This window comes from Elgaria multicarinata, chromosome 9, assembly GCF_023053635.1.
Source record: "Elgaria multicarinata webbii isolate HBS135686 ecotype San Diego chromosome 9, rElgMul1.1.pri, whole genome shotgun sequence".
In the NCBI taxonomy this organism is placed as follows: Eukaryota; Metazoa; Chordata; class Lepidosauria; order Squamata; family Anguidae; genus Elgaria; species Elgaria multicarinata.
This window is the reverse complement of record NC_086179.1, coordinates 81071562-81098067: the sequence shown is the minus strand read 5'-3', so window position 1 is coordinate 81098067 and position 26506 is coordinate 81071562. Positions and strand designations below refer to the sequence as shown.

General features: G+C 40.5%; 1 protein-coding gene across 1 annotated transcript in view; it reads right to left on the bottom strand.

Moving 5' to 3' along the window:
- The window catches only part of RELN (reelin), a 352879-nt gene that overhangs the window by 25151 nt on the left and 301222 nt on the right, over positions 1-26506 (bottom strand). Inside the window, 11 exon segments of the mRNA XM_063134189.1 lie at positions 616-830; positions 2108-2262; positions 2737-2993; positions 7151-7344; positions 7436-7613; positions 8732-8872; positions 9983-10151; positions 13490-13739; positions 18852-19110; positions 24164-24311; positions 25595-25815. Of these exon segments, the coding sequence (XP_062990259.1) occupies positions 616-830; positions 2108-2262; positions 2737-2993; positions 7151-7344; positions 7436-7613; positions 8732-8872; positions 9983-10151; positions 13490-13739; positions 18852-19110; positions 24164-24311; positions 25595-25815 (2187 nt within the window).

Genomic DNA, 26506 nt, shown 5'->3' with positions numbered 1-26506 from the left:
GGGGTGAAGATCTCGCGATATTTTTATTGCGAGATCTCCCCCTCTGTTTACATGCGGTGCGTGACGACCTTGGAGGGAGAGGACATCGCGCCCGCCATTTTGTTTTTGTTTAAGAAAAACAGCATACGAATGCTCGTGCACAAAAGGTATTTTTTTATTATTTTAAATAATTTTTTCCGTTCCCGCCCCCCCGATGGGCACAGAACTCCTGAGGAGCTGTGCGCCCCATGCGCGGGTCCTGGCTCCTCACGAGTAACTGCGAGGAGCCAGGACAAACCGTGACACCCGCACACATGTTCCGCGGTCTCAGGATCAGCCCAAGACCACGGAAAAAGTGGACTCAAAGGCTAGGGCAAGATCCTGGGGCAAGGGAGGGATCATCCCTCCCTGCTCCCGGGATCCCCTGTGCATCATGTGGATGCACAGGGACGATCCCGGGATATCGCCCCATCTAGCTATGGCCCAAGTTTCAGCAATCTCTCTTCTCTGGGGTACTCTCCTCAACTCTTGTTTTTAATGCTACTCTCACAGGGCAGAAGTCTTTGTTTAAAAGACCCACATTGTCACATTGAATTTGAAGGAATATCACTAACTTAGATGTGGTTTCATACTTACTTTCCTACTAGGCTTTCAGGTAGAGGGTAAGTTATCCTTTTCCATCCTTTTGTTGGAAAGAAGACAGATGGTTGTGAAACACCCCCAGAACATTTTGGGCCAGCAGGTAAGCACTGAGGTATTAGGTAGCTCCAACTCACTCCAAAGTCAGTAGAATACTGCACATGGACTTGGTTCTGGGCAATTTTCTCTGAGGTTTTACATCCAATGGAAATCTAATGTGTGTAAAAGGGAGATACACTTTTTTTGTCTTGCAGATTTTTTCTCTCTCCACCAGGAACAATAACGTTTAGGTTTTGATGTAAATTTATAAGACATCTAAAAGGGGGAAATCTAAATCTAAAAGGGGGAAATCTGAGGCACACGGAGGCTTGCCCTAGGATTTTATTGCATGCCAATGGAAGGACAAAAAGAGAAACCTTGATCTTCTGACTTAAAAAGACTGGAAGTCTTATCCAGTTATCAGGCTGCCCTTCACACCAGCCTCATTAATTATAGAACCATCTCACATAGCACTTGTTAAGATACAGTGTTCATCATGTTTCCAAGCCTGCTATCGATGCATCTACAAGTGAGCTTTTCCAGTTCATTAGCAGGGAAGCTCTAGAAGATCAGTTTCTTCTCGGGAGATGGTGGCACTTGACTTTTGCAAATAATTTACAAATACAGGGACTGAAAGCCAAACAATACCTTAAATTGTTAACTCTCTTTTTTCTGAAAGTGTGCTTAAACTGGCTACATTTATTTTAAAGATATAACCGGTGTGGGGCCCAAGTCTGGGACATCTTCCAATCTGGATTGGGGCCCTATGTCAGTGTGAACCTCTCAGAGAGCTTTGGCTATCGGGCAGTAGAGAAATGTAATAAATAAATAAATAAATAAATAAATAGATAAATACAATTTCTAACCCCACTGCTGCTGTTTGCCCCTGAAGTTGCTGTTTATTGCAAACATATCCAGGGGCAAATAGCAGGGAAGAAGGTGGGTTTTGGCAAGAAACTGGTGTGGGGACGAATCAAGGGCCCATGGCTGCTTTATCTTCAAAATAAAAGTGGACAATTGAAGCAATTTTTTTTAAAAAAAACCTGAACGGTAAATGACATTACTAATTAGCTACAAAACAACTTGGAAATAGTATCTTTTCACCTTTCACAACAGAGTAACATGGCTATAACAGAAATTATGAAAAGCCCACTGAAGATATTTGGGAATAGTCAGGAATCGGTGATTTAGCAGGAATTAATGATTTAGGGTGCAGTCCTATGCAAGTTTAGACAGGAGAAAGTCCTGCAGTTCCCAACATTGCCCAGTCAGTCATGTTGGTTGGGGCCTGCTGGGTGTTGTAGGATTTCTTTCTATCTAAACACACACAGGGTTGCACCTTCAGACATGCAAATCAGTACAATTCACACATTCGCCTGTTCTTGGAAAGCTCCAGATCAGTTCTGTGGTTTCAAGGGTATTAATTTAAGCATCTCAAGGCAGTGTTTACCTTGAACTGCATAATCCAGTTCTCTGTAGGAGTTAGATCATGAGTGACAGCATAAACCTCCCTGCCATCGTGGCTTCCACACATCATGACACCATCAGGAGAGTCACAGAATCTTTCAATTGAACAGTCATCGTGGAACAGCCAATGCTCATTCACTTAAAACAAATTAAGATAATAATATTCAATATTTTAAAATATTTGATAATCTTTGATAATATTTGACAATATTTGATAATCAAGACTACTGATGTTGTTAATTACTGAAAACACTTAATTATTAAACTATTAATGGATTATAATGGAAGAATTTAATTCTAAAGCAATGTTCCTTTAACTATGCTCATACATTTTAAAAATGCTTAGTGAATAATATCAATTTCCCCCCTATGCATGCTTTTAGAGTTAACAAACTTGTTGTTGTTGTTGGAGTGTGTGTGTGTGTGTGGGGAAACATTCCCATGCTTTTGGAGAAAATGTAGCAAGTGCAGCTTTTCCTCTCACTGTGTCTCTGTGTTGGAAAAAGCTTTGCCTGCTTAATTTCTGCTTGTCGCACAGCTGATAAAGGCACAGGAACCCTGCCAGAAAACAAACAAACATCTGTACTGATCCTTATCCATATGAACTCTTACCTGTTGTCCTGTCTTCCATGAACATATCAAAAGCAATCCTCCCTGTGGGTCCTGCGTCTGCGGGAGTGCGTTCATGCTGTGGCAGAGGCGCACTGCTAAAAGTATCCAACATCACTGTCCTCTGATCTGCTGATCCCGATATCAGCACATTGTCAATAGCCCAGTCACTCTGATCCAGGCCATCATGCTTGGGCTGCCACCAGCGGAAACGGGTTCCCACTTCTTTGGCATCGGGAGGAAGGAGAATGTTCACAAAGCTAAAAAAAAAGTAGCAATTATTGTTTGCTTGGAATGATGTGCATGTCCTCCTAAACTACCTACCGGCTTCTTGGAAGTTAATACATGGTCAGCACAAACGCATTTTCAGAGCCCTTATGACATCTAAAAGACATATATTATCATGTTGGGAGGACAAATGCTCACCTCCCGTAATGCAATAGATTGAGGACTTAACATCACTATCAACATTTGAACGGGTGTTATATAGGCATTACTTGCGAGTGGATAAATACTTGGATGTATGGTCTGCTTTTCTTGAAACCTATGCATAAAGATCTCCCCGTTTTTAAATGAATGGTAAACCCAATGGGGAAATGATATTCCTATAGTATGTAATGTTTCTTTGTTTTTCTTTTCTCACAATTTATTTTTATGTTCTGTTTTGTTAATATACACGAGAGAGAGAGAGAGAGAGAGAGAGAGAGAGAGAGAAGGAAAACTTAAAAAGTAGTAATTAGAGACCATATGAAACTGTGTGTTCTCACTGCTTCACTTTTTTTTTTTTTTAAATGTGAATTTGGGGTGAGCAGTTCAATGGTCCCCTAAATGACATGGGATCATATTCTTTGATCTGCTCAATTCCCTTTGTGTCAGGGCATGCTGAGAATTACCCACAGACAAGAAATACTATGTACATTGCTGTGATGATGATTAATTATAAGGACAATCAATGCTCTTTTATGATAAATGACACACGGAGTGGACAGGTTTTATCTGTTGGATTACAACAGCAAATATTTTAATCCTGAGTTAGCTTCCCACCCCCCACTCGAGCACCCCATTCTATCTCTATGCAAAACTGGAATTTACATTCCACATTCAGATTTGTATGCAAAATGCTTTCTTATGTAATTGCAGTTATTATAATTATAATTCACATTGACATGATAATGGGCCTTTATCTGTTATAGTAAATCCTTTGCTTTGCTGTCAAAAAGATGTCTCAAACAATCAGGCTACCATGTGCTAGTTCAACTGGCATAAAAACCAGATATGCAGGGCAATGCTATGCACATTGACTTTCTTATAAGAGTGTTTAGGATTGCAGCCTAAATTGGATAGAAACTCTTTAGAGTATGAGGATCTTCCTACCCTTGTTGTACCGTGATATTTATAGTTCCTCCTCGCTATAATGCCTGTAGAAAAGCCAGTAAGGTTCCTTTAGCATTCATGCACATCTCACCAAGAGTCATAAACGCATAATTGTCATTTTGTTCAAAGTGCCACTAGAATTGTGAAAAGCATTAAAATGCATTAAAGTCTATTGATCCACAAGTATGTGAAGTTATAGCTTTCGAATATTGAATGTTCTTGTCAAAGAAACAACAAGCCTTATGGAGATCCACAAATGGTAGGCAGAAGGGGATAGGCAGCTGAAACCTGATTCTGATAATTGTATGGGCAATGTTTTATGAAGTACTAGCTGATATGCCCGGCGTTGCTCCGGTCCGTGAATAATGTTTATAACATTTATTTATTTTTATTTATTTATTTATTACATTTCTATACCGCCCAATAGCCGAAGCTCTCTGGGCGGTTCACAAAAATTAAAACCACAGTAAAACACCCAACAGTTTAAAACACAATTACGAAATACAGTATAAAAAGCACAACCAGGATAAAACCACACAGCAAAGTTGATATAGGATTAAAATACAGAGTTAAAACAGTAAAATTTAAATTTAAGTTAAAATTAAGTGTTAAAATACTGAGTGAATAAAAAGGTCTTCAGCTGGCGACGAAAGCAGTACAGTGTAGGCGCCAAGCGGACCTCTCTGGGGAGCTCGTTCCACAACCGGGGTGCCACAGCGGAGAAAGCCCTCCTCCTAGTAGCCACCTGCCTCACTTCCTTTGGCAGGGGCTCATGGAGAAGGCCCCCTGTAGATGATCTTAAGGTCCGGGTAGGTACATATGGGAGGAGGCGTTCCTTCAGATAACCTGGCCCCAAACCGTTTAGGGCTTTAAATGTTAATACCAGCACTTTGAATTGGGCCCGGACCTGGACTGGCAGCCAGTGAAGTTGTAAAAGGACTGGCGTAATGTGATCTCGCCGGCCAGTCCCTGTTAATAACCTTGCTGCCCTGTTTTGCACCAGTTGAAGTTTCCGGACCGTTTTCAAAGGCAGCCCCACGTATAACGCATTGCAGTAATCCAAACGAGAGGTTATCAGAGCATGGATAACTGTAGCTAAGCTATCTCTGTCCAGATAAGGGCGCAGCTGGTATATCAGCCTGAGCTGATAAAAGGTGCTCTTTGCCACTGAGTTCACCTGTGCCTCAAGTGACAGTTCTGGATCCAAGAGCACCCCCAAACTACGGACCCGATCCTTTAGGGGGAGTGCAACCCCGTCCAGGACAGGGCAAACATCACCTCGCCGGACAGAAGAACCACCCGCTAACAGTACCTCCGTCTTGTCTGGATTGAGTCTCAGTTTATTAGCCCTCATCCAGTCCATTACCGTGCCCAGACACTGGTTCAGAACAGCCACTGCCTCACCTGGGTTTGATGAAAAGGAAAGGTAGAGCTGGGTATCATCCGCATATTGATGACACCTCAGTCCACATCTCCGGATAACCTCCCCCAGCGGCTTCATGTATATGTTAAACAGCATAGGGGATAAGATAGAGCCCTGTGGAACCCCATGGCTTAGGTGCCACGGCACAGAGCAATAATCCCCCAGCACCACCTTCTGGAATCGGCCATCCAAGTAGGAGCGGAACCACTGCAACGCAGTACCTCCAACTCCCAGCTCAGACAACCTATCCAGAAGGATACCATGGTCGATGGTATCGAAGGCCGCTGAGAGGTCCAGGAGAACCAACAGGGTCGCACTCCCCCTGTCTCTCTCCCGACAGAGGTCATCCCACAGGGCGACCAAGGCAGTTTCCGTTCCAAAACCAGGCCTGAAGCCCGATTGAAATGGATCTAGATAATCCGTTTCATTCAAGAGTGCCTGGAGTTGTCCTGCAACCACCCGCTCAAGCACCTTGCCCAGGAAAGGGATATTAGCCACCGGCCTATAGTTGTTAACATCCTCCGGGTCCAGATTAGGCTTCTTCAGGAGTGGTCTAATTACCGCCTCTTTTAAAGAGGCCGGCACCACTCCCTCTCTCAAGGAGGCATTTACAACCTCCTGGACCCAGCCGGCGATCCCCTCCTTATTTGATGTAATGAGCCATGAGGGGCAAGGGTCAACCGGACTTGGCCAAGCACCTTGTCCACATCCTCGGGCCTCACTAACTGAAACTCATATATCATTTATTTGATATATAATAAATTTCTATGCAACTTATTCATCTTAGGTTGGTTGGGTTTTTTTTAGTTTGGTTGAGTTAATAAATTGTTTTGTTAGAATAAATGGAAAACTGTGTTAATAAGAACTGTATTTTAAATTCGAGCTTCGTGATAAACCACAATTTTTGTTTTACCTGAAAAGCCTACATCTCCCATCATGCCTTGGACAAAGCAGCCGTCTAAACTTCAAAAACAATCAGGACACACAACACCCTTTCTAACGGCTAAAAAAGATGCAAACCTAAAAATATTTTTTCAAAATATACCTAGCACTGCCCAGATATCTGAATAATGTATAGTAGGGAAGCAGATCCACCATCTTAAAAGTAGTAGGCCGGTGCTAGGCCTGTGAGTTAAACTTTATTTGCCCCCTCTCTTACCCTCATGACAACCCTGCAAGGTAGCCCTCTCCTAGGCCTGTGAGGTAACTTTAAAACAAAATAAATTAGTTTCTTTTCTCTCTCTCTCTCTGTCTCTCTCTCACCCTAAATGCCTGGCCAGGGCTGTCTTGAATTTGTCATGATTTTCCTTGTCCCCACAGAAAACAAAAACTACAACTCCCAGCATGCCTTTTGCCCACAGCTGCGACCTCCTTCCCTTCTGCTCTCGACGGGGCCTAGTAACTGAGGCAGCCAACCTAGGCGCTCTCCCTTCAGGCTCAGGATGGCAAGCCACTTCCAGATGATGGCTGCCACAGCTTGATAAATCTTCCCTCCCACCCAAGGCTATTGAAGCAGAAGAGTGAATGGAGGAATGACTGATAGCTAAGGCTAGAATGGAATGGTGGGCAGAGTTAGTGGCAACAAATAGATAATGTATGAGCAACAAATATATTTATTACCCAGGTTTGCTGAACTGGTCATAAAATATTTCCATTAAGAGGGTCCAGGTAATCCCACCATTCACAGAGTACTCCAGGAGAACTCCTTGGTTACGATTATTGGGAGTTATCAGACATCCATACATGAAATAGAACTGGATGAATTCTGCATTAGTTAGGTTTAGATCCACTGTCACCAGCAAACGACTGCAACCCTTGAAAAGAAAAAGGAAAACATCTCATGACTGCTAAAGAAAGTAACTACCTCAGTGGTATGAACAACACATACAAGACCAAAATACCAACCCCACTAAAATGAAGAGCCATTCCAGAAGCCACAGCTCCACAGACGGTGCTCAGTTTCCCACCATTTACTGTTAGCCAGTTCTGATTGGAAGGTGCACGATTGAAGTTGTCTTTAAGTTGGATGGGAAGAGGAATCTCTGGCTCATCACAGTACAGTCCACCCCAGTTTTCATCACACCTGTAAGTGATGGCAAACGGAGAACTCAGCTGGAAAGATATTCTGTATGCAACGATTTCATCAGTATGTTTTTCTCTCCCCCACCCCCCACTCAAATTCTCCAAGACATGTTTGGAGAAATCACATGCTTCTTTTTCTGTACATTATAAAAGGAACGCTAATTCTCTGAGGTCTATATTGAATGGCCTTAATTCTGCTTAACAATACATTTCAGAAACTAATCAGTACTTAAAAGACTCTTGATTCTAATATTAAAAGAATTTCCTTTCAGATAGGTGATGCTAATGCAAGCAGTACATCTAAGCAACTTGAAAGTCAGGAGCTCCTAGATATTGGCTCAAACTTACTGCTTCTTCTTCTCAATAATAATACTTCAAAACTCCCCACTTCATATCCTCAGACTTATTTGTCTTCCAAATCTTCCCTCTCCTGTTGCTCGTGGGATCTCTTGCCTGTTTTCCCACCCCACCCCCTATTTTCTACTTTTCACAAGAGGCTCTTCAGTCTTCCTTTCCCCTCTTTGCCTTTCCTGAACAACTCACACACATTCCCAAAGGTAGCACAGTAGAAGCAATACTCCTTATAATACCATATGCAGCAAAATGGCTGCCCCTTACAAAATGGTGCCACAGGCAGTTGCTTAGGCCCTAGCTCACCTTCCTTTTTAAAAGAAAAAATGCATTTACAAAAGTTTTTTTTGTCTTTCTGTTTATTTGCAAGCACAGATTAGAATCAGCATGTGAATCCACAGCACTGTCTAGGGTTGGTGTGACCCAAATGTGACCCGACTTTTCAAGGCGTTAGCCTGCTTCTCATGCCCTCCACACGAAGTAATACAATTTCAGAGTGAGGGGCCGGAACGTAGGGGGCAGATTATTTTCTGTTTGCTTGGAAATCTTTTGCTACTTGCTCTGTTCCCATGTCTATCAGAGCAGAAATTACAAAGGTACAACCAGACTCTTCTCTTAATTATCAGGTGTCACTAGGCTCTGTCCCGTTCCACCAGGTTTCCGCCTCTGACATATGAGACGTCACCCCACAGCTTCCAGGCTCCTCCTGATGTGTCTCAGGTCCTGGCAACCTTAGCATTGTCTTTCTCATGAGAGTTCAATACTTACATGCAATTCCCCTGAGTACACTTCCCATGGCCACTGCACATATCTATACAGCCATCACCTATGTAGACATTGTCTATGGCCCATGTTTGCTGCTTATCAAATGGAGCTGGTTGGTGCCAGCGGAAACGTGTTGCCTGGGACCTTTAGGAAATATGAAGAAATATGAAACAAATGCTTCCAGAGATTAAAGCATGAGAGTTAGCCAGTTCCAAAACTATCCAATTAAATGCAGGTTTTTAAAAAATTAAACACTAGATGGCAGCATTAAACTCCAAGCTAGGTTTGTACTCCAAGTGAAAAAGACTTCAGATACATAGATTGCATCCTTTTAAAAAAATATATTTACTGCATTTATATTTTGCACTTTCATCAACTAAGATGTTACCAAAGTGCCAGGGGAGTCTTTAGTTTGATTAAGCATATCTTAGAGATTTTTTTTAAAAAAGGGCTTGGTTCTACATTGGTTTGGATAAGTTTAATAGTTAAGATGAATTTGATAATGGCATTATTTAAAAAGATAGGGCACCAAGAGGGTTTTTTTGGTTTTGTTTTCAGCAGAAATGTCATTAAAATGAATGGATATTGCACAGGAACATATACTATACTTGTGTAGTCTCATTCATTTCAAATGGAGTTCCCAGTGAACTGTACCATAAATTTTACCTGGGGAATGCCTGCTCATTGATGATGTGTTTCCTCAAGCCTGAAACTACAAAGAGCGCTGAGGGAGAAGCTGATGTTTAATTATCATATTTTATGTGTATTGATCAAGGTCTCTTAAAGACCTTGGGGACTGCCATACTGCATTTTCTCTGAAGATTCAGACTTCTTTTCCAAATGAACAACAACTGAATAAAATCTAATCTGGACACATCAAATTTCTTAGGTCTCTCATTTTTATGATGGGGCAACTGGTCTTAACTATCACCAGCAAAATCAGCTGAGAGAATTCCCTTCATGTGACGGAAGGAGTACTTCCACTTTTGGAAGAGAGCCTTTGGAAACAGCAACCCAATAATTCTGCCCATTTCTAGTACAATAGTTATTTAAAACATTTACACCTTGAGACAGCTTTTAGCAAAAGTAAAACAATAACAATACAACTAATTAAGAACAAATATATAATTTGATTTTATTCCTCTGTATAACAACATAGCCAACAAGGAAAACCAGGCACTCTTCTACTCATTTATAATACAATACAAAAATTGTTATGTTAAATAATTTAAGGATATGTCAAATGCAATTTACCTAGTATAAGGAGGAAGTGGCAAAACAATTCTTGTCCATTTGTTGAACGTATCTGATACCAGAATCCTCTGGAGGTGATATTTGCTGCATTCTACATTAGTAGGGAGGCAGTCTCTCATTATTGAGTGCCATGTGAGACCAAGATCAACTGAATACTCTAGTTCAATAGCTAAAAATATTGAAATATATTAAATTAGTAAAACAATTATATGATTAGACCGATTGATAACAGTCTAGCATTAGAATGTTACAAGTAAAGAGCTGAGGAAAAAAATTTAACAGTTTGTGAAGGAGTTCACATTCAAATGGTCAACAAGCATTGCATTGCTTTCAAAGGAATACATCCAAGTGTGTACTCCACCGAAGGCAATGCAGCATAAGACAGCATTTGTAGTTGGACACATATACCTCAGCGTACGGTCTGTCTGCATTGTATTTCTTTCAAAAGAATAGGCATTTGGACACATAACTGGATGCACATCTGAGGCCTCAGCTAGACAAGGGGAGTTGGAGGGAGGCGATCTTGCGATTTTATGATTGCAAGATCGTCACCCTGGTTTACATGTGGCATGTGACATCGCGCCCACCATTTTGTTTTGTTTTTTAAAGGAGTGCATGAGCGCTCGTGCGCAAATCGTATTTTTAAAAAATAACTAAATTTCCCAGCTCTCCCACCCACCCACCCCCATGCCCAGCTCCTCATGGTTACTTGCGAGGAGCCGGGACAAACCGTGACATGCGCCCACACATTCCGCGGTCTCGGGATCATCCCAACACCACGGAAAAAGCGGGCTTGAACTGTAGGGCGATATCCTGGGGCAAGGGGCGATCCCGGGGAAAACAACAGGATATCGTCCCGTCTAGCTATGGCCTGAGTGTACATTCTACTGAAAGCATCCTTGGGTGCCATTTTTGGAAAGTTTTAAGTAAAAAAAAAGTAATGCAGGGCAGAAAGAGACCATGTGCCCTAGGATATGCATTTGGATGCACCGAAGACTGAGTCAAGGCATTAAATCTGCTAAAAAAGATAATGGCATAATGAAAGACACACGATTATTGAGAACTAGTGTAGCATTGGGTCTAACAGCATTTGCTGCAATTTGGCTTACATCTTTGTTTCAAATCTCCCTTCATAATAATTACAGTAATAATAAATTTATTTCTTATCCGCCTCTCCGTTTGGATTGAGGCAGGGAAAAACAATAAGTATAAAATACATAAAATACTGATTAAAAACATACTATACACTGTTAAAAAAAACCTAAAAGCATACTAAAAGCATACTAAAATTCCACTGGATAGGCCTGCCTTCAGTCACAAACTCTCAAGGTGGCCTTAGGCAAGCAACTATTATCTCAGCTTTAGCCCTCCTCTGTATCTGCCATATGAAGTTCGTAAAACTGGTCAACCATATATGGCTACTGAGAAGATTATTGAGATAATGTATGTGGAACAGTTTGAACAAATAAAAAAAAAACCCAACAAGAGGTACAATGAGTGAAAAAAGAGAGACAATATGTCTTTACAAATTATGAGCGTATAAATTTCACTTGATGGATGTAATCTTACTAGGGGTTGGCTCACACATGCATGTACATCCCTTGATTTCTCATCTGTTGATTTCTTAACACCTCATGATTAGAAGCGGTTTGTGTGAACTGTCTCCCTTGAAAAACACTGTGTTTAGGGTGTAACTCTGACACAGAATATTCTGCATTAGATCTGTGATGGTAATTCAAGCACACAAACTATCCATTGCTGTTGCAGTCACAAAGCGATGAACACAGATGTGCAAATTAGGCTCTAGTAAGTGCTAGTCAGCCCAATCCAATTTTTCAGTTCTTAATGTATCTTATCTTTAATTAAACACTTAGCCTGCTATCCTATACAGACTTACTTAAGAATAAGTCTCATTAAATTCAATATGACTTACTTCTTAGATATGCATAGGTTTGCACTGTTAATTGCTAAACATACTGGCTACAAAGAATGGGGTTTACAATAAAAAAAATAGCTTAATGTCTGAAGCCCTAAAAATGTAAATAATTTTCACATAGTGATTTTTCTATATAAATAGGTATTTATTAATTATCTTATTATTATCAATGTATCACCCTCTAATATATAGATGGCCATCCTGATTAATAAAAGATAAAATAATGATTGATTAAGGATGCAGAGAGAACTACAAGGGGGGAGAAACTGGTAAGATAATAAACAGATCAGTTAGAATGCCCTTAATATCACCAGCGTTGTAATAGACTGCAACTCTAAAATGAAGTGTAATGATTATGTTTTGGGCTGCTAGTTAATTTCCAGACTTAAATAGCTCTGTTACTTATAAGCAAATTGGCTAATCTACTTTAGGGGTTTTCCTTAAGCCTCATTTCCATTTTTATGCAGCATTCTGAAGTAATTGCCTGCAGTTAGCTAACATACATGGCCATCCTTCCCTTGGTGTAGTTTAAATCAGCTGTATGCCAATGTAACTTACTTCTACTTTATACAAGTGCAAGTGAAATCTGAAGTAGGATTTTGGTCTCTGGAAATAACTAAATCATGATGCACTATAAAATGAAAAAATGATGTGTAACCAATGTCAGAACAAGAGATTGATGCTAGAAATTTCAAGCTGCTTTGTCTTAGATATGTACTACTCAGAATAAAGAATGTCAGCCCATTCTAGCAACTGTTGATTCTTGTGTGGAAGTGCTGATGCACACATACAGATCAGACCTCGATAAGGGATTCCTAATTCATTCAATGGGAGGTCCACAGGTATATCATTGAAATGAATGGGAAAGATCTTGTATATCAGTTTGTGACCCAAGCTCTGGAGTGGGTTAGAAATAATAGGAATTATACCGTATTTCTTCGATTGTAAGACGCACACTAATTTCAGTACCACCATCAGGGGGAAAAAACCCTAAGACACACCCGCGATTCTAAGATGCACCCCATTTTTAGTGATGTTTATATGGGGAAAAAAGTGCGTCTTAGAATCGAAGAAATAGGGTATGTCTCTATTAAGCCTTGGGCAGATTCATTCAGCATACCTGAAATTGAGAAACCATGCAGTATCTATGCTCTGCTGATTCCCCTACTTGTCCTCATATAAGCATGTAAAATCTTAAGACTGCAATATTCATGAAAGAGATCTTGTCTTGTTTCTCAAGGACAGCTTCAGGGAGCTTCCCCATAAGCATATTCTGCTCCAGCTGTGTTTATGTACCAGGACCCTTCCCAAGCATGTGTGCCTTAGTCTCCATCAACATCTGGTATCTATAAACTGGCCTCTTTGCGTTTACATGCATATACAATTCTTGTGTGTTTCATCTTCGATACATGCAAACCATAAATGCGGGAACATGAAGAATGCAAAGACAGAAACAACAAATCCCTTTTTGGATTCTGAATTTTTCGTTAAAGAGTGCAGTTGAATGAAGAACAAGAAACAATGACAACACAGAGGAATGGCAAGTATGTGACGGATTCAGAATGCTTTACCATAGCAAGAGTCAGTGACAGAGCAAGAAGCAGCAAAATCTAATTGAAGGAAAGAATCCTCATTGACAGCAATATCGGTGGTTACAACATAGCGAGTGCTTGCTTTCTCAATAAAGACCAGCGCATCCCCAGTAGAGCCACAAACAGGCATTTTTGTTCCTCCAGGATGGAGAAGCCATTTCTTGCTATCCAGCGTACTGAAATCATCTTCCAGGATTGTGTTGCCAGAGATATTTCCACCAATAAGGATCTGAAACACAAACATTAAAAGTTTGCCTACTCCACCTGTAGGAAAGTTGAACTGGATGCTGAAATGCAGATTTTTCTGTTTGGTTTTTACAACCATGCTCACATCATCACTGATTCACACAAGAGACCAATTAACACACGCGACTTTTATTGGAACTAGTATTTGGTACATGCCGATTAGTTTTTGTCAGCCCAAACTGAAAGCAAGGGTGATGAAGCCACGAGCTAACCACTCTACAATGTAAACCGCCCAGAGAGCTTTGGCTATGGGGCGGTATATTAAATAAATAAATAAATAAATAAAGATTCCGATTTGCCCATTCAATCGATTGAGATGTTTCTGATGTGGCATCATGCATAAAGTAAAACATTCAGTTGACTGAGCAATTGTGACTAATAGCATTATATCTAAGTCTTACTATTGGAAATAAGCATTCCAATGATGCTTTAATTCAGGCTTCAAGAAGTATACTGACTGTTTAGAAGACAGTACTATGGATTATGAAAATCTTCAAATACAAATCATGTAAGGAAAGACTGAAGGTAGCAGCAGGACATAAAGTCACTATTCTATATAGAAAAAGCTGCAATATCTTAGCAAAAATCAAAATAAAGTACTATATAAATGGCATCACCCTCTGAAAAATTGGATAGAATTTTACAATTAAAAGGAAGATTGTTAATACATGTCGAAGGTGAACTAATCCAAGTTCAGATGATTTTAATATCTGGTAATGGGTATTTAAAAATTAAAAGTAATTGACCAAAAGTATCAGGAGTTATTAAATATGCCTGCTCCCAAATTGTACCTATATGTCTTGCAATATATTTGCTTGGATACATGAAAGATGTGCTAGATGAACATTGCCAAGAATTGATTACCAATATAATTGTATCTCTGTGGCTTGAACTGGCTTATAAAAGTAAATCACTGAACCACCTGCTTAGTTGTCAATTGAAAAGGGGCTGGAATACAGTTTTTACATAATAATACTGATTTGGATTATAATGGAAATGAAGGAAGTTCACAAAATGACAGAATCCCATTCCATCCCCTCACTCTCTGCACTGTGTGGGATGGGCAGAGATACTTTTGGAGGGATACAGGCAACTGCAGAGGAAGGCAGGGAACTTTCTTCTGTGATCTTCCTTCCATTCAACAAGTTGACCATTTATTTTGAGAACCAGAACCTTTTTTGGGGGGTGGTGGAGAATGCACGGTTTAATCAGAATCAAAATCTGTGTATCTCATTTCAAACATCTAAATTAAAAAAAAAATTAAAAAGAGAGAGGCTCTCATACAAAAAAAGAGGAAAAAGTAATGGTCTATTGTAATTGTAGCACAAAGTTGTGGTGGTTTTAAGCTGCGGCAACACAAACTTAACATGAATATTAATAATCTCTCAATTATATGAGCAGAGAGATCTATGGAACAAACTGCCCAGGGAATCATGATCCCAGAAGAATAGGCAGATAATATTTCAAGATTTCCTGACTCTTGATAAGGAGGTGTAATAAATAACTCCTAAATTCCATTTTTTTAAAAGCTTTTCATGAGCCTGCAGTTTGAAATGGACAGCTCCCAAATCCATGTATGGAAGTTTGAGAAACTATAATGCAATATTGATCTTCTAAACCTGCATAAAAGTCAATCATTTGTACGAATGGCATCTTGGTCTTCTGAATACACAAGAACTACTTGTGATTATTGGCCTGTGACTATAATATACTCACAACTATATTCCTAAAATTACTTGAATCTTCTGAATACTCAAGAATTACAACTATTACATGTACATTGCTGGAATAAGCAACAGTCATGAGTTAAAACCCACTGTATATAGGGGGAAACAACTGGTTGAAAAGCAACTAAGTGGTTAATGCATGTAGGGAGTTGGGGTGTTGCTGTCTTTTGTTTCATTTTTACCTACTTACTTTGCCTGCTTTAGTTGTAAGAAGAAGATGCCTATTAATATTAAGTAAAGGCCCTGTTTAACAGCTTGCAGTTGTCTTCTGTTTCAAGTGTGGTCAGACAAAATGTACTCTGCAACACTTATAAAGGACTCAAAGCTGTACTCCTGCAGTTACTCAGAGATGTACAAACTCTTCCATTAGGCACTTAATTGTTGCTATTAGACTTAATGAAAATGTAGCTGGCTGTTTCCCCCCAGCCCCTGCCAACTTAAAATCAATTATTGATCTTTTTATTTAAATTGAGTTTAATGTTATTTACTCTGACAATAGGGAATAAACAAAAACTATGAACTTCTGAACAATATTCTCTTCCCTCTAAGCAAAGGAAAGAAAATTATGTTTTGTGTTCCTGGCATTTGTTTCTGTCATAAATTTGATATCCAAATATTTTGGAGAACCTTAACCAGAGACAGATGCTCAGAATTAAACACCACAATACATAAAATAAAATTAAGAAAGGATTCCAAGCCCTACACAATAGGCTTAGAGACTCACCCCTCATTTTCATTGCTTTTATGGAGATTTATAATTTAGATAGTGACCCCAATAGAAAGATCCATGAAGAAATACTCTTCTTCTTGGCTGATGGAAAGCAAAAGGCTGTAGGCTTAAGATGGAGCACATACTTCGCATGCAGAAGATCTCAGGTTCGATCTTTGGCATCTCCCATTAAATAGGGCTAGGAAAAGGCTCTGCCTGAAACTTTGGAGAACTGCTTTTGGTCAGAGCAGCCAATACTGGGCATTGTGGATCCATGCTCTAAGGCAGCTGCATAGTATCTATGCATCTGGCTGGCTATTGCTGGAAACAGAATGCTAGACTAAGGGTGCAATCCTATGCATGCTTAAACAGAAAAAAGCCCTACAACTTCCAACATCCCTCCAGACAGCCATGTTTTCTGCCTAAATATGCATAGGATTGACTTTTGGTTTGATCTGTAAAAATGTCATCTTCCTCATCAGCTCCAGACAACATGGCCAATGATCAGGGATGATGGGCATTGTAGTCAAAAATATCTGGAGAGCAGCAGGTTGGGGAAGACTAAGATACATCATTTCATTCTTCAGCCTAAAAGGGCTCCCAGAGTGGCTACAAATGTAAAACATCAGTGAAAATGTAAAATGTCACCACTAATCCATGCCCAATTTTTAAAAGTACATTTAAACCAAACTTAAATTTCCTTCTGGTGTCACAGTAAAGAGAGATACAGAATTTCTGGCTAGAAAAGCCAAAACTAGTTAGGAAGGAATCAGATATAAAGATGGGATGGTGGTGGATGAATATGTGGCTAAGACAAGACTGGTAAGTTGGAATGATACTTTACCAAAGATGGGAAAGGTCTTTAACCGCCCAGAGAGCTTCGGCTATTGGGCGGTATAGAAATGTAATAAATAAATAAATAAATAACAACCAGAGCTAGTCAAAAGTCAGTCAGTCACTCTTGATATCTTCCAGAAGAGTGCTTTGATACCAGAATTCTAGGACTGCTTTGATTGCAATGCATCCAGAGAAATATTCACTTCAGGGGGTAATGGTACTGTAGCCTGAGCTATACGTTCAGATTAAGAAACTAGAACCAGCAGACTGAATATTCCCACATGTCAAGAACTAAGGGACAAAGCCTGTTTTCTATGGACAGGATATTTTTTGTTGTTGAGAGGAAACATTCAACCAAGTGACGTTCCACCTATATTATAAGTCGTACAGTCCCAGGAGTGCTATACCATGTGATTGCTTTCAATACGTTGGTTGTCTAAGTGGTGGCCATCTGTATAAATATTGTGATTGACATGGGATTGCAACTCACTATCTGTTGGAACTCCTTTGATATGTGAGCTAAGCCAAGTGATATGGAGCTGCAATCATTACTTGGCTGTGATGTATCACTGGATTCACACAGATGTGCCTTTCATTCTTGAGGCGGCTTACATGCAACAGGTAATATACCCTCCCAAACTCAAACATACACTGCCTGATTAATCCAGCAGTCCTTAATCCTCTAATTGATGGGTAGGGCCAGACCATGCTTCCTTTATACTCTCCAATCCCTTGACAGTTTGGGCTGAGTGTTCTTTCTAGAGGGAGTGGGTGGAAGGCAAATTCCCTGCAGGTGTTCCCTCTCTAGTTGATGGATGAGGCCAGGTTTGTCCTCCCTTACCATGATGTTTTTCCTGGGAAGCAGGGGTGCAACCTCCCAGTGGCCCTTGTCCCCTCACTGGTGGAATTGGCCAGAGTGTGCTTCCCTTCAGCCCTGAAGTCTCAAGGCAACTCCCATCAGTTGAGACTCAACCTGCCTCTAGTAGTGATATATTCTCAATGATATATTACAAGAACCATGGGACTGCCATCGAAAATGGCATGCCTGAATCAAATTTTTCTTTTCCCCTTTCATTACATGTAGTGAAACATCATATCCTGACATCATCATGATGTACACTTCCCCATTTCCACCAGCCAGTAATATTGCACTAGTGCAAGGAAATGTACAAGATCAAGACCTGGAGTAAGTTTTACAGGTATTATCAAGGGCAAGAAGGAGAACTGGAGCGTGTTCAGAGGAGGGCAACCAGGATGATCAGGGGTCTGGAAACAAAGCCCTATAAAGAGAGACTGAAAGAACTGGGCATGTTTAGCCTGGAGAAGAGAAGATTGAGGGGAGACATGATAGCACTCTGCAAGTACTTCAAAGGTTGTCACACAGAGGAGGGCCAGGATCTCTTCTCGATCATCCCAGAGTGCAGGACACTGAATAATGGGCTGAAGTTACAGGAAGCCAGATTCCGGCTGGACATCAGGAAAAACGTCCTGACTGTTAGAGCACTACGACAGTGGAACCAGTTACCTAGGGAGCTTGTGGGCTCTCCCACACTAGAGGCATTCAAGAGGCAGCTGGACAACCATCTGTCAAGTATGCTGTAGGGTGGATTCCTGCATTGAGCAGGGGGTTAGACTTGATGGCCTTATAGGCTCCTTCCAACTCTACTATTCTATGATTCTATGAACTTGAAATCAGCACACCATTTTCAGCAGCGGTTCTGTGCTTCTCATAATCTGCAGTTCTACCCTACAAGTAAATATGTAAACTGAGGGAAGTATTCCATCATGGCACTTACATTGCAAAGTAGAAAGGACTACATACCTGATCAATTACCCATGGGCTATAAAAATGCCCATTCTCAGATGGCTGCCACCAACGCAGTCGAGTAGAGGGAGAACGTGCTTTTAGGGGGATTTCTAGGGCAATGTACCGTCCTATGTTGCTTGAATTACTGAAGAGAAATTCCTGAAGAATATTCCATGTGAGGCCCCCATTAAGAGAATACTGTAGCAGTACAGGTTGGCTTCTGGGATCTGGAACTGCTTTACCACATCCTAGTCTCATGAAGAACTGCACAAACCTAAAACATTAGTATAGTTACAACAAAAGATTAATACTTGGAAGGAATATATTAACCGTTAGACCTTTCAAGACCCTTTAAGAATATTTTATTCTTACCGTAATAAATGAATACTCTCATGAGAAAGAACTGAGTTCTATTTCATGTATAGGGAGCATCGCTCTTCTTTTTAGGTCACGCTTTTTAGAATAGTACACTGTTATGATGATTATTTGTTTAGTCTATTCACTGAAGCAACATCACAGAGCTGAACAAAGCTATTTATTTATCCTTCAGGCATTAGTATGCAATCAATAAGTAGATGGATTTATTTATATAATGCAGATCTAAGTGCATTTGATTCGGTGTTGCAATCTCAGAATTTTAGCCCAGAATCCCAGATTATAAAATACAAAAGTACAAAAATTCAGCCTTGGGGTATATATTTTTTAATAAAAAATAATATAAGAGAAAAGAAATCACAGTCTCTCAAGCTTTCCAGAGTCCCTGATCTGCAATAAAGCAGCCTTTTAAACACAAAAAGCGACGATACTTGTTTTTGTTCAATGTTACTATAACATGATTTGTATGATAACTTTGCATTGAAATCGGAAAGCCACTGTACTCATTCATTAAATACATAGGCAGATAGATTTTCCCAAAGACAAACAATCAACAGATAAACAATAGAAATCTTTAAATTCTGTAGCAGAATAATACAAACATGTAACCTTGGAATCTGCTTTTTCCTATATTCTTTTCACTTGATTTAAGCTTCTGCTGCTGCATACTTCATAAGGCCACGGAACTGCATGCTTTCTCCCCTCAGTGAAGTGAATTCCACCTTTTATCTTAAACCCAATACTGACATTAACTGCAGTTAACACGAACCTCTCACCCACCTTCTTACCGATGGTTTGCTAACTAGCTTCAAACCTTGGTTACAAATCCTTGTAAAACAGGTCTGTTGGTTAGTCATAAAGGTGCTCTGGGAGGGAGGAAGCTTCAGAGGGGGAACACACAACCTCACAGCCCACCTATGGCCTCTTAGCCACAGTTAAGAGTTCAGTCCCATTACGTGTACCCTGTGTTTACTATAAATAAAAGTTTTATCCTCTCAAAATCAGACTTTGACTCAAATAATGCTGAACTTGTGCTATTTTCCCATCCCCCACCTCAATCAAGGGAGAGAAAGAGCTCTCCCATATGAAAAAAAGTTTCCTGTAAAGAGGAAACGCACAAAACACACCAGGGAGGAAAACTTCTATTCCAGTCTCTCACTGTTCTGCTAGTTTTTTTAAATGTATATTAATTTTTTTACATGGGTAAAGTTTCAAAAATATAAATGTCAGTCAGAAATGGTTCAGTCCATTCTACCACCTCAGGAACGTACCTCCTCATTCTGCTGCATTGGTAAACGGTCTTATTTGCTATACAGTTGCCTCATGTTATATTTCCAATGTAGTCTTCAGTGCTGAACAATTTGAACCTTATTGTTCTGTTGTAAACGTACAAGTGCTTTAACCCAAGTACCTCATGACATTAAGAATAATATGTGTATGTATGTTTGTGTGTGTGTGTATTCACACATGCATACATACAGGATAACACTGCAATAGGCTTCCAAAGGGAGCTGCAGACAGAAGTAAATGCCCAGGAAGCCCCAGACACTAGTCAATGAATTCAAGTGCTCAAGAATATTGTTAGTTCTTATCGCCATCATGCATACGCTGTTCCACACATCATGGATCATATCAAGCATCCTGTTCCAAGGAAACCTATTATTAGTGCAGTAAAACAACACTGGGGAGCTATATGTAGTTGACTATCAGCTGGAATAGACTAGATTTACAGCTGGCAAGCCTAGGAAATATGTCCTGAGATTTACACAGTACCTCAGAGAAGAAAAAGACAAGTGACCATGTCTCTTTTATGCATGGCTTGTTAACTTCCTTCCATTTTCACTGTTGACAACAAAGTAACAAATGTTTCCAAATAAACATTTATCCAGCTAAAAAGAAATCTCTACAGATAGCTTTTCAAAGAGAGCCTAAGCTACATCAAGTGCCATGTGCATTGCATCACTAGAAATACTCATCTATGAGTGGATGTGGTGTTCTTGTTTTTAATTGGGCTGATATCTTCCGTTATCCAGGAGGCTAATATTGTTGTCCTATGCTATCAAGCACAACATAAAATTAAATACTGTATCTCTATATAGTATAGGGATATAGACCATCTCACACAGTCCTGAAATATGCTTTGCTTTTGGGAAGAGCTATAGCTCAATGGTGGCGTGTGTGCCTTGCATTCAGACGGTCTCAGGTTCAATCTCTGGCAACTCAGGTTGCAAGGCTGGGAAAGACCCTTGTTTGAGTCGGTGTAAACATTACTGGGCTAGATGGATTGATGGTATGACAGAAGTCCCCCAATTCAGGTGGCAGAGCAGGAGGACTGGCAAATTGTGCTGTTCCCCATGCCTTTACCTCTCTAGGAGGGCTTGTTGCCTCCATCAGGTGCTCTGCTGCAGCAGAACAGGGGACCAGCAGGGCTCTCGGGAGCAGCAGCCCACCCTCTGTTTTGTTAAAAGTGAAACGAAGGATGGGTGGCTCCTCTCAGCCACTCACCCTCTGTCTCACAATCAGAATCCTTTCAGTGAAAGCCAGAGAGTATGTAGGCTCTCGGTAGAGCCGCATTAACCAGAGAAAACATTCAGCACGGTTCTTGAGAGAGCTGGCAAGGCCCAAAGGTCTGGTGCTAATGGGGTCCTTCCACAGAGCCAGGCATTGTGGGAGAGAGTGCCTCAGGAGCTCCCCTGTGCTATGGTACAGTCAATACCTTGGGACAACCCCTTCTACAATGTCTGGCTCTGAGGATGGACCGCCTTAGCGCCTGGCATTTGGGCCTTGTTGGCTCTCTGAAGACCTATGGCAGTCACTTTTTATGGCCAACATAGTTCTTCAGAGAGAAGTAGCAGCAGCGGCAAAGGTAAGGTATGGGGGGGTTGTAGGGGGGGAGATGCAGCGGGTTGGAGGTGGGGAGGAAATGGGGGCAGTCGGGTATATGCTCTCCTTTCTCACACAGCAGGAGAACTTGTGCCCTGTATGACAGTATTAGGCAGCAACATATATTTATATCTGGCAAACCTCTACATAATTAAGAGGAGCAGCCCAACAAACTGCTTCTTTACTTATTCTGCATTCAAACCTGGTACATAGATTATATTGTTAAAAGGCCTCCTTGGATGGTGTTAAAAGTCATGATAAAATATAGAGAAGTATGCAGCTCCTCTCAATCTGAAGTACATCATCTGAGCCCAAGCTGATCAGTGGGACTTTTAGGCCATGGCTTGTTCCCAGATGTCTACAGGAAGCCAGTGCAGACGTGAATTCGTCTGAATCCATGAGGAAACCATGGTCTGTGGGGACACAGCCCACTATTTAAGAGAAGACATCTGACACTTAAGTACTACAAGAGGTTAACATGCTGCGATTTAATCAAAGATGGTATCATAAAAGGATGCTTATATGCTTTGTCATTAAATATGATTGTTAATGCTAGAACTGCTTTGAAAATCTAATTACTGCAGAAGTATTGATATTTGTGTATTCCGAGCTCTAGCAAAGCATTCCTCATGCTTTGAAGTAGATAAGTTGGAAATGCAACATAAATGATTATGTGATATTACGTTTTTGCAGTGGTTCATCTTACACACATGGCTTGTTGATTCGCTGGAAAAAATGTAATACATATAAATTAAGCCCCATTGCAGAGGATGAGGGTGTGCAGTAAAAGGCATCATTTTAAGCCTTTATGCTAATAACACAAGTCCAAAAGAGATAAAGAGCATATTAAAATGCAATTTCCACAGAGTGTTCAATCAGTTTTGCATTGCAAGATACTCACTAGGGGTCAATGCACAAGTCTGAAGGAAAATGGAAAGGTTGTTGTTGTTGTTTTAAAAGGTCAAATGATGGGAGGATAAAACGTTAAGAGCCGTCCAGTGATTTTTAAACAAGAATTTAATTTCAAACTAGTTCAGATTCTTTGTCTAATATTTTAGACATATCCTCTTTCATTAAATAATTCCTAAGCAGGTCCAAAATGACAAAACGTAATTTTTAACTTAAAATGGCCATTTCTAGATAGCTCAGCTCCAATTAACTGGTGACAGCTTGATTAGAATCTGTCAGTGATTGATTTTAAACAAATGGCAGTAATTCAAGGCAAGCTTCAGATATTACAGAACACAGAATGATGAATGCAAAGTTATCCTGGCAATAAACACTGCAGCTCCAACAATGATTCATGATGGAGTATCCTGTTTATAGAGCAGTTAGTATGCAACAGATTTCAATGTGATGAGATTAATATGTTATTTATCCTAGGCGAGATGCGGGCATCCTAATCTTGCAAACCACATTTTGGTGTATCTATCAAAGTTGTTGGCATAACTGGCAATGATTGACGTTGCTACCTAAATCATATGAAGGGCAGACATTTTGGGGCCTGAGGCAAAAAATACAAATGGCATTCCACCATAACAAATAAAAATATATAATTTGTAGTCCTTTCATTGTATTCCAATGTTTGTTTTTTGGTGTGAGCTGCAGGTAGGACTGACCCTGACAATGATCCAAATCACCCAACTAATCAAATCGCTTGGTAGGTGAATACTTCTCAGTCTGAAACAAACTCCAGTCCTTGAGGAAATGCAATGATAGTTCCTGGGTGCGCGCTAAAACTCTGCATAGGTTAGCTTTAAGAAGTCCACCCAAACCAGTAATAATTGGCAGGTTATAATAGCATGCTAAAATCCAATGCACACAGAGCTTGGGGTGTACTGACAGCAATTATATGACCCTATCAGAGCACATGATTGAAAGTAGAATTCAGCATGGACTGAGTTTGGGGGATTTGACACAGTCCAAAATGTGTTCCAGATCTTAAGACATAGAAAGTAGTTCGAGACTAATGCATCTGGTAAACAGAAGTACACTATATCACTTTTTCCTAAAATCTCAAATATTCTTTTGTCTCGGTGGAAATGTGTAAATATGAAGAAAAATGTTACCTGGCTTGGGACAAATCCAGGTCTCGCGTCATCAACATGCGTAAACCTTCTTCATTAAAAAAGAGATTATTTCCTCCAGACAAGATCCCACATTTCCTGGATGGCTTTCCACCACTCACTAGCAAAAATCTATCAGATTCTAGTTGACCTGAGTGCAAGAAACACAGTTATTTAGGATTTACCCTGCGGCATTTATGCTAGAACAGTTAAGTGAGATAAATAAAGCATCAAGGATAAAGTGAACATTTGTACAAGCAGTGTTGAACCCTAACATTGTTCTTGGAAACCTACAGAGCAAAATGAAACACATAACCATCGACTATGTTTTTCAGACTTCAAGGAAGATTCTAGTTATCTCTCCAATTTGTTAAATTTAGCCAATGAATTCACAACATAAGGAAAGATCCTTGCAATATGAGTGAGGGGATTATGCATGGTTAATCTCTCAAAACCCTATTGTCATCCTTGTACAAGTGTTAAATCCAGTAGTTTGATTCAACTTGCACAAGCCAGGGGGGTGGATAAATCTATCAATTTTGGTTTCTTGTTTTTCCAGTCCTTAGTTCATTCCATCCCATTTCTGCATCAGTGTGAGCATGTCTCCTAATATATGCATTTAGGTATATATTTTTGCCTAATATACCCATTTCTCGCAAGCAGTTTTCCCTTACATGATGTTTTTTGTATGTTCCCAACCCCCACCCACAAATACATGCATTCTTATCTGTCTGTTTGGATAGGATGGTTGTGTCCATTTTGAAGGAATGCTTGAAATTCAAATGAAGGGCAGCAGTTGGGGTTGAACTGGTTTTCGTTCTGACTGGTTCCACTGCTGAAAAGAGGCTTACAGGAGCAGCTTGTCATCAGGATTGCTAAATCCTGTCCTGTATAATCTGAAAGGCATGCTAATTAAGATCTCTGGCCTCCCTGTGAAGAGTACAAACTTATACTTGAAGGACTCCTTCCCAAACTACCCTCTTAATGAATGAAAACATGTAATTATGTTCTCTACTGCAAGGAGAGAGCAGACTTCATTCCCTGCGAGCCAATACAGGCTGTTGGAAAGAACTAAGTATATTTGAATTTCCCTTGCTTTGTGTGGAGCTCCTGGGAAGAATAGTATCTCAGCTGCTTCTCTCTCTCTCTCTCTCTCTCTCTCTCATTCCTGACAACTCAGAAATTGTCAGGAAGAGAATCTACTGATTTGCTTGTAGGAGAAAGCAGCAGCAGCCAGAGAGAATGGGAAGGGAACTGAACTGGTGAAGGCTAGGCATGCAGAGGTGGAAGAATCTAATTAGACTAAAATGCAGAGTGTCTCACAGAAGTAAATCAACTTGCATGTGATGAGAAAGTAAGGAGAATTTGGCCTCAATAAGCCTGAAGAATATTACACAAAAGTCCAAACACAACAAAGGCAGGGAGGCAGGATACCTTCAAAATCATCCTTGAGAAAATCAGGATTCTTGGTGCTTATTCTGCAGGTTGGCCCAGAATAGCCAGGATCACAGATGCATTTTGTTCCGTTGACACAGCTACCATGACCATTACACATCTCCTCACACTGTGGCCCAATATATACATTGTCAATGGCCCAGGTCACAGGTTGAGACCCAGCAGGATAAAATCCCTGGTACCATCTGAATCTCACTAACCTGAAAGAAAGTAACATCTTTATATTAGCTATTTTATTCCCCCCCGCCCCGCTTGGGTGAACAGCAATCAATCAGGGGTAATATTCCGCCCAGCCACGCCTCCAACGTGCCCCCAGAGCAGCGGCTACAGACGGCGGTGCACCGTCCTCGCCATGCTCCTGACAAAAAAGTTGGGGTAAATCCCCAAATTTTTGGCTTCAGAGCTTTTGGGGAAAGACCCGGGATGCCTGCGCGGTGGCTTCTGCATCATATAATCGACCCTGCACCACTGCGCACCCACCCTATGTCCCTCCATAGTGAAAGAGTTTGAGGAATTCAGGCCAGAAAAAAACATTAATCCCTTTCCTCCCACATTCGAAAAGTTGTATTTATTTATTCAAAACATTTCTTGGGCACTTTTCAGGGGCTTACAACAATATAATGCATAAAAACAGTTAAAATAGTAAAAGTGATAAAAACATAAACACAATAAAATAGCAATAAAACAACACTAAAAGCCATCAATAAAACCAGTAACCATGGCAATAAGTATAAAATATGCCCAGGCTTTTGTGGCCCAGCATACTGGGAGGCAATGCAAGGCCTGTGGTTTGTATTCAGCCTGCCATATCTATTTTCCACCCCACCTTGCTCTCTCCTACCTCCTTGCGGCAATTTGCTTGAGGACAAGTCATTTGGGGACCTGTGAGCG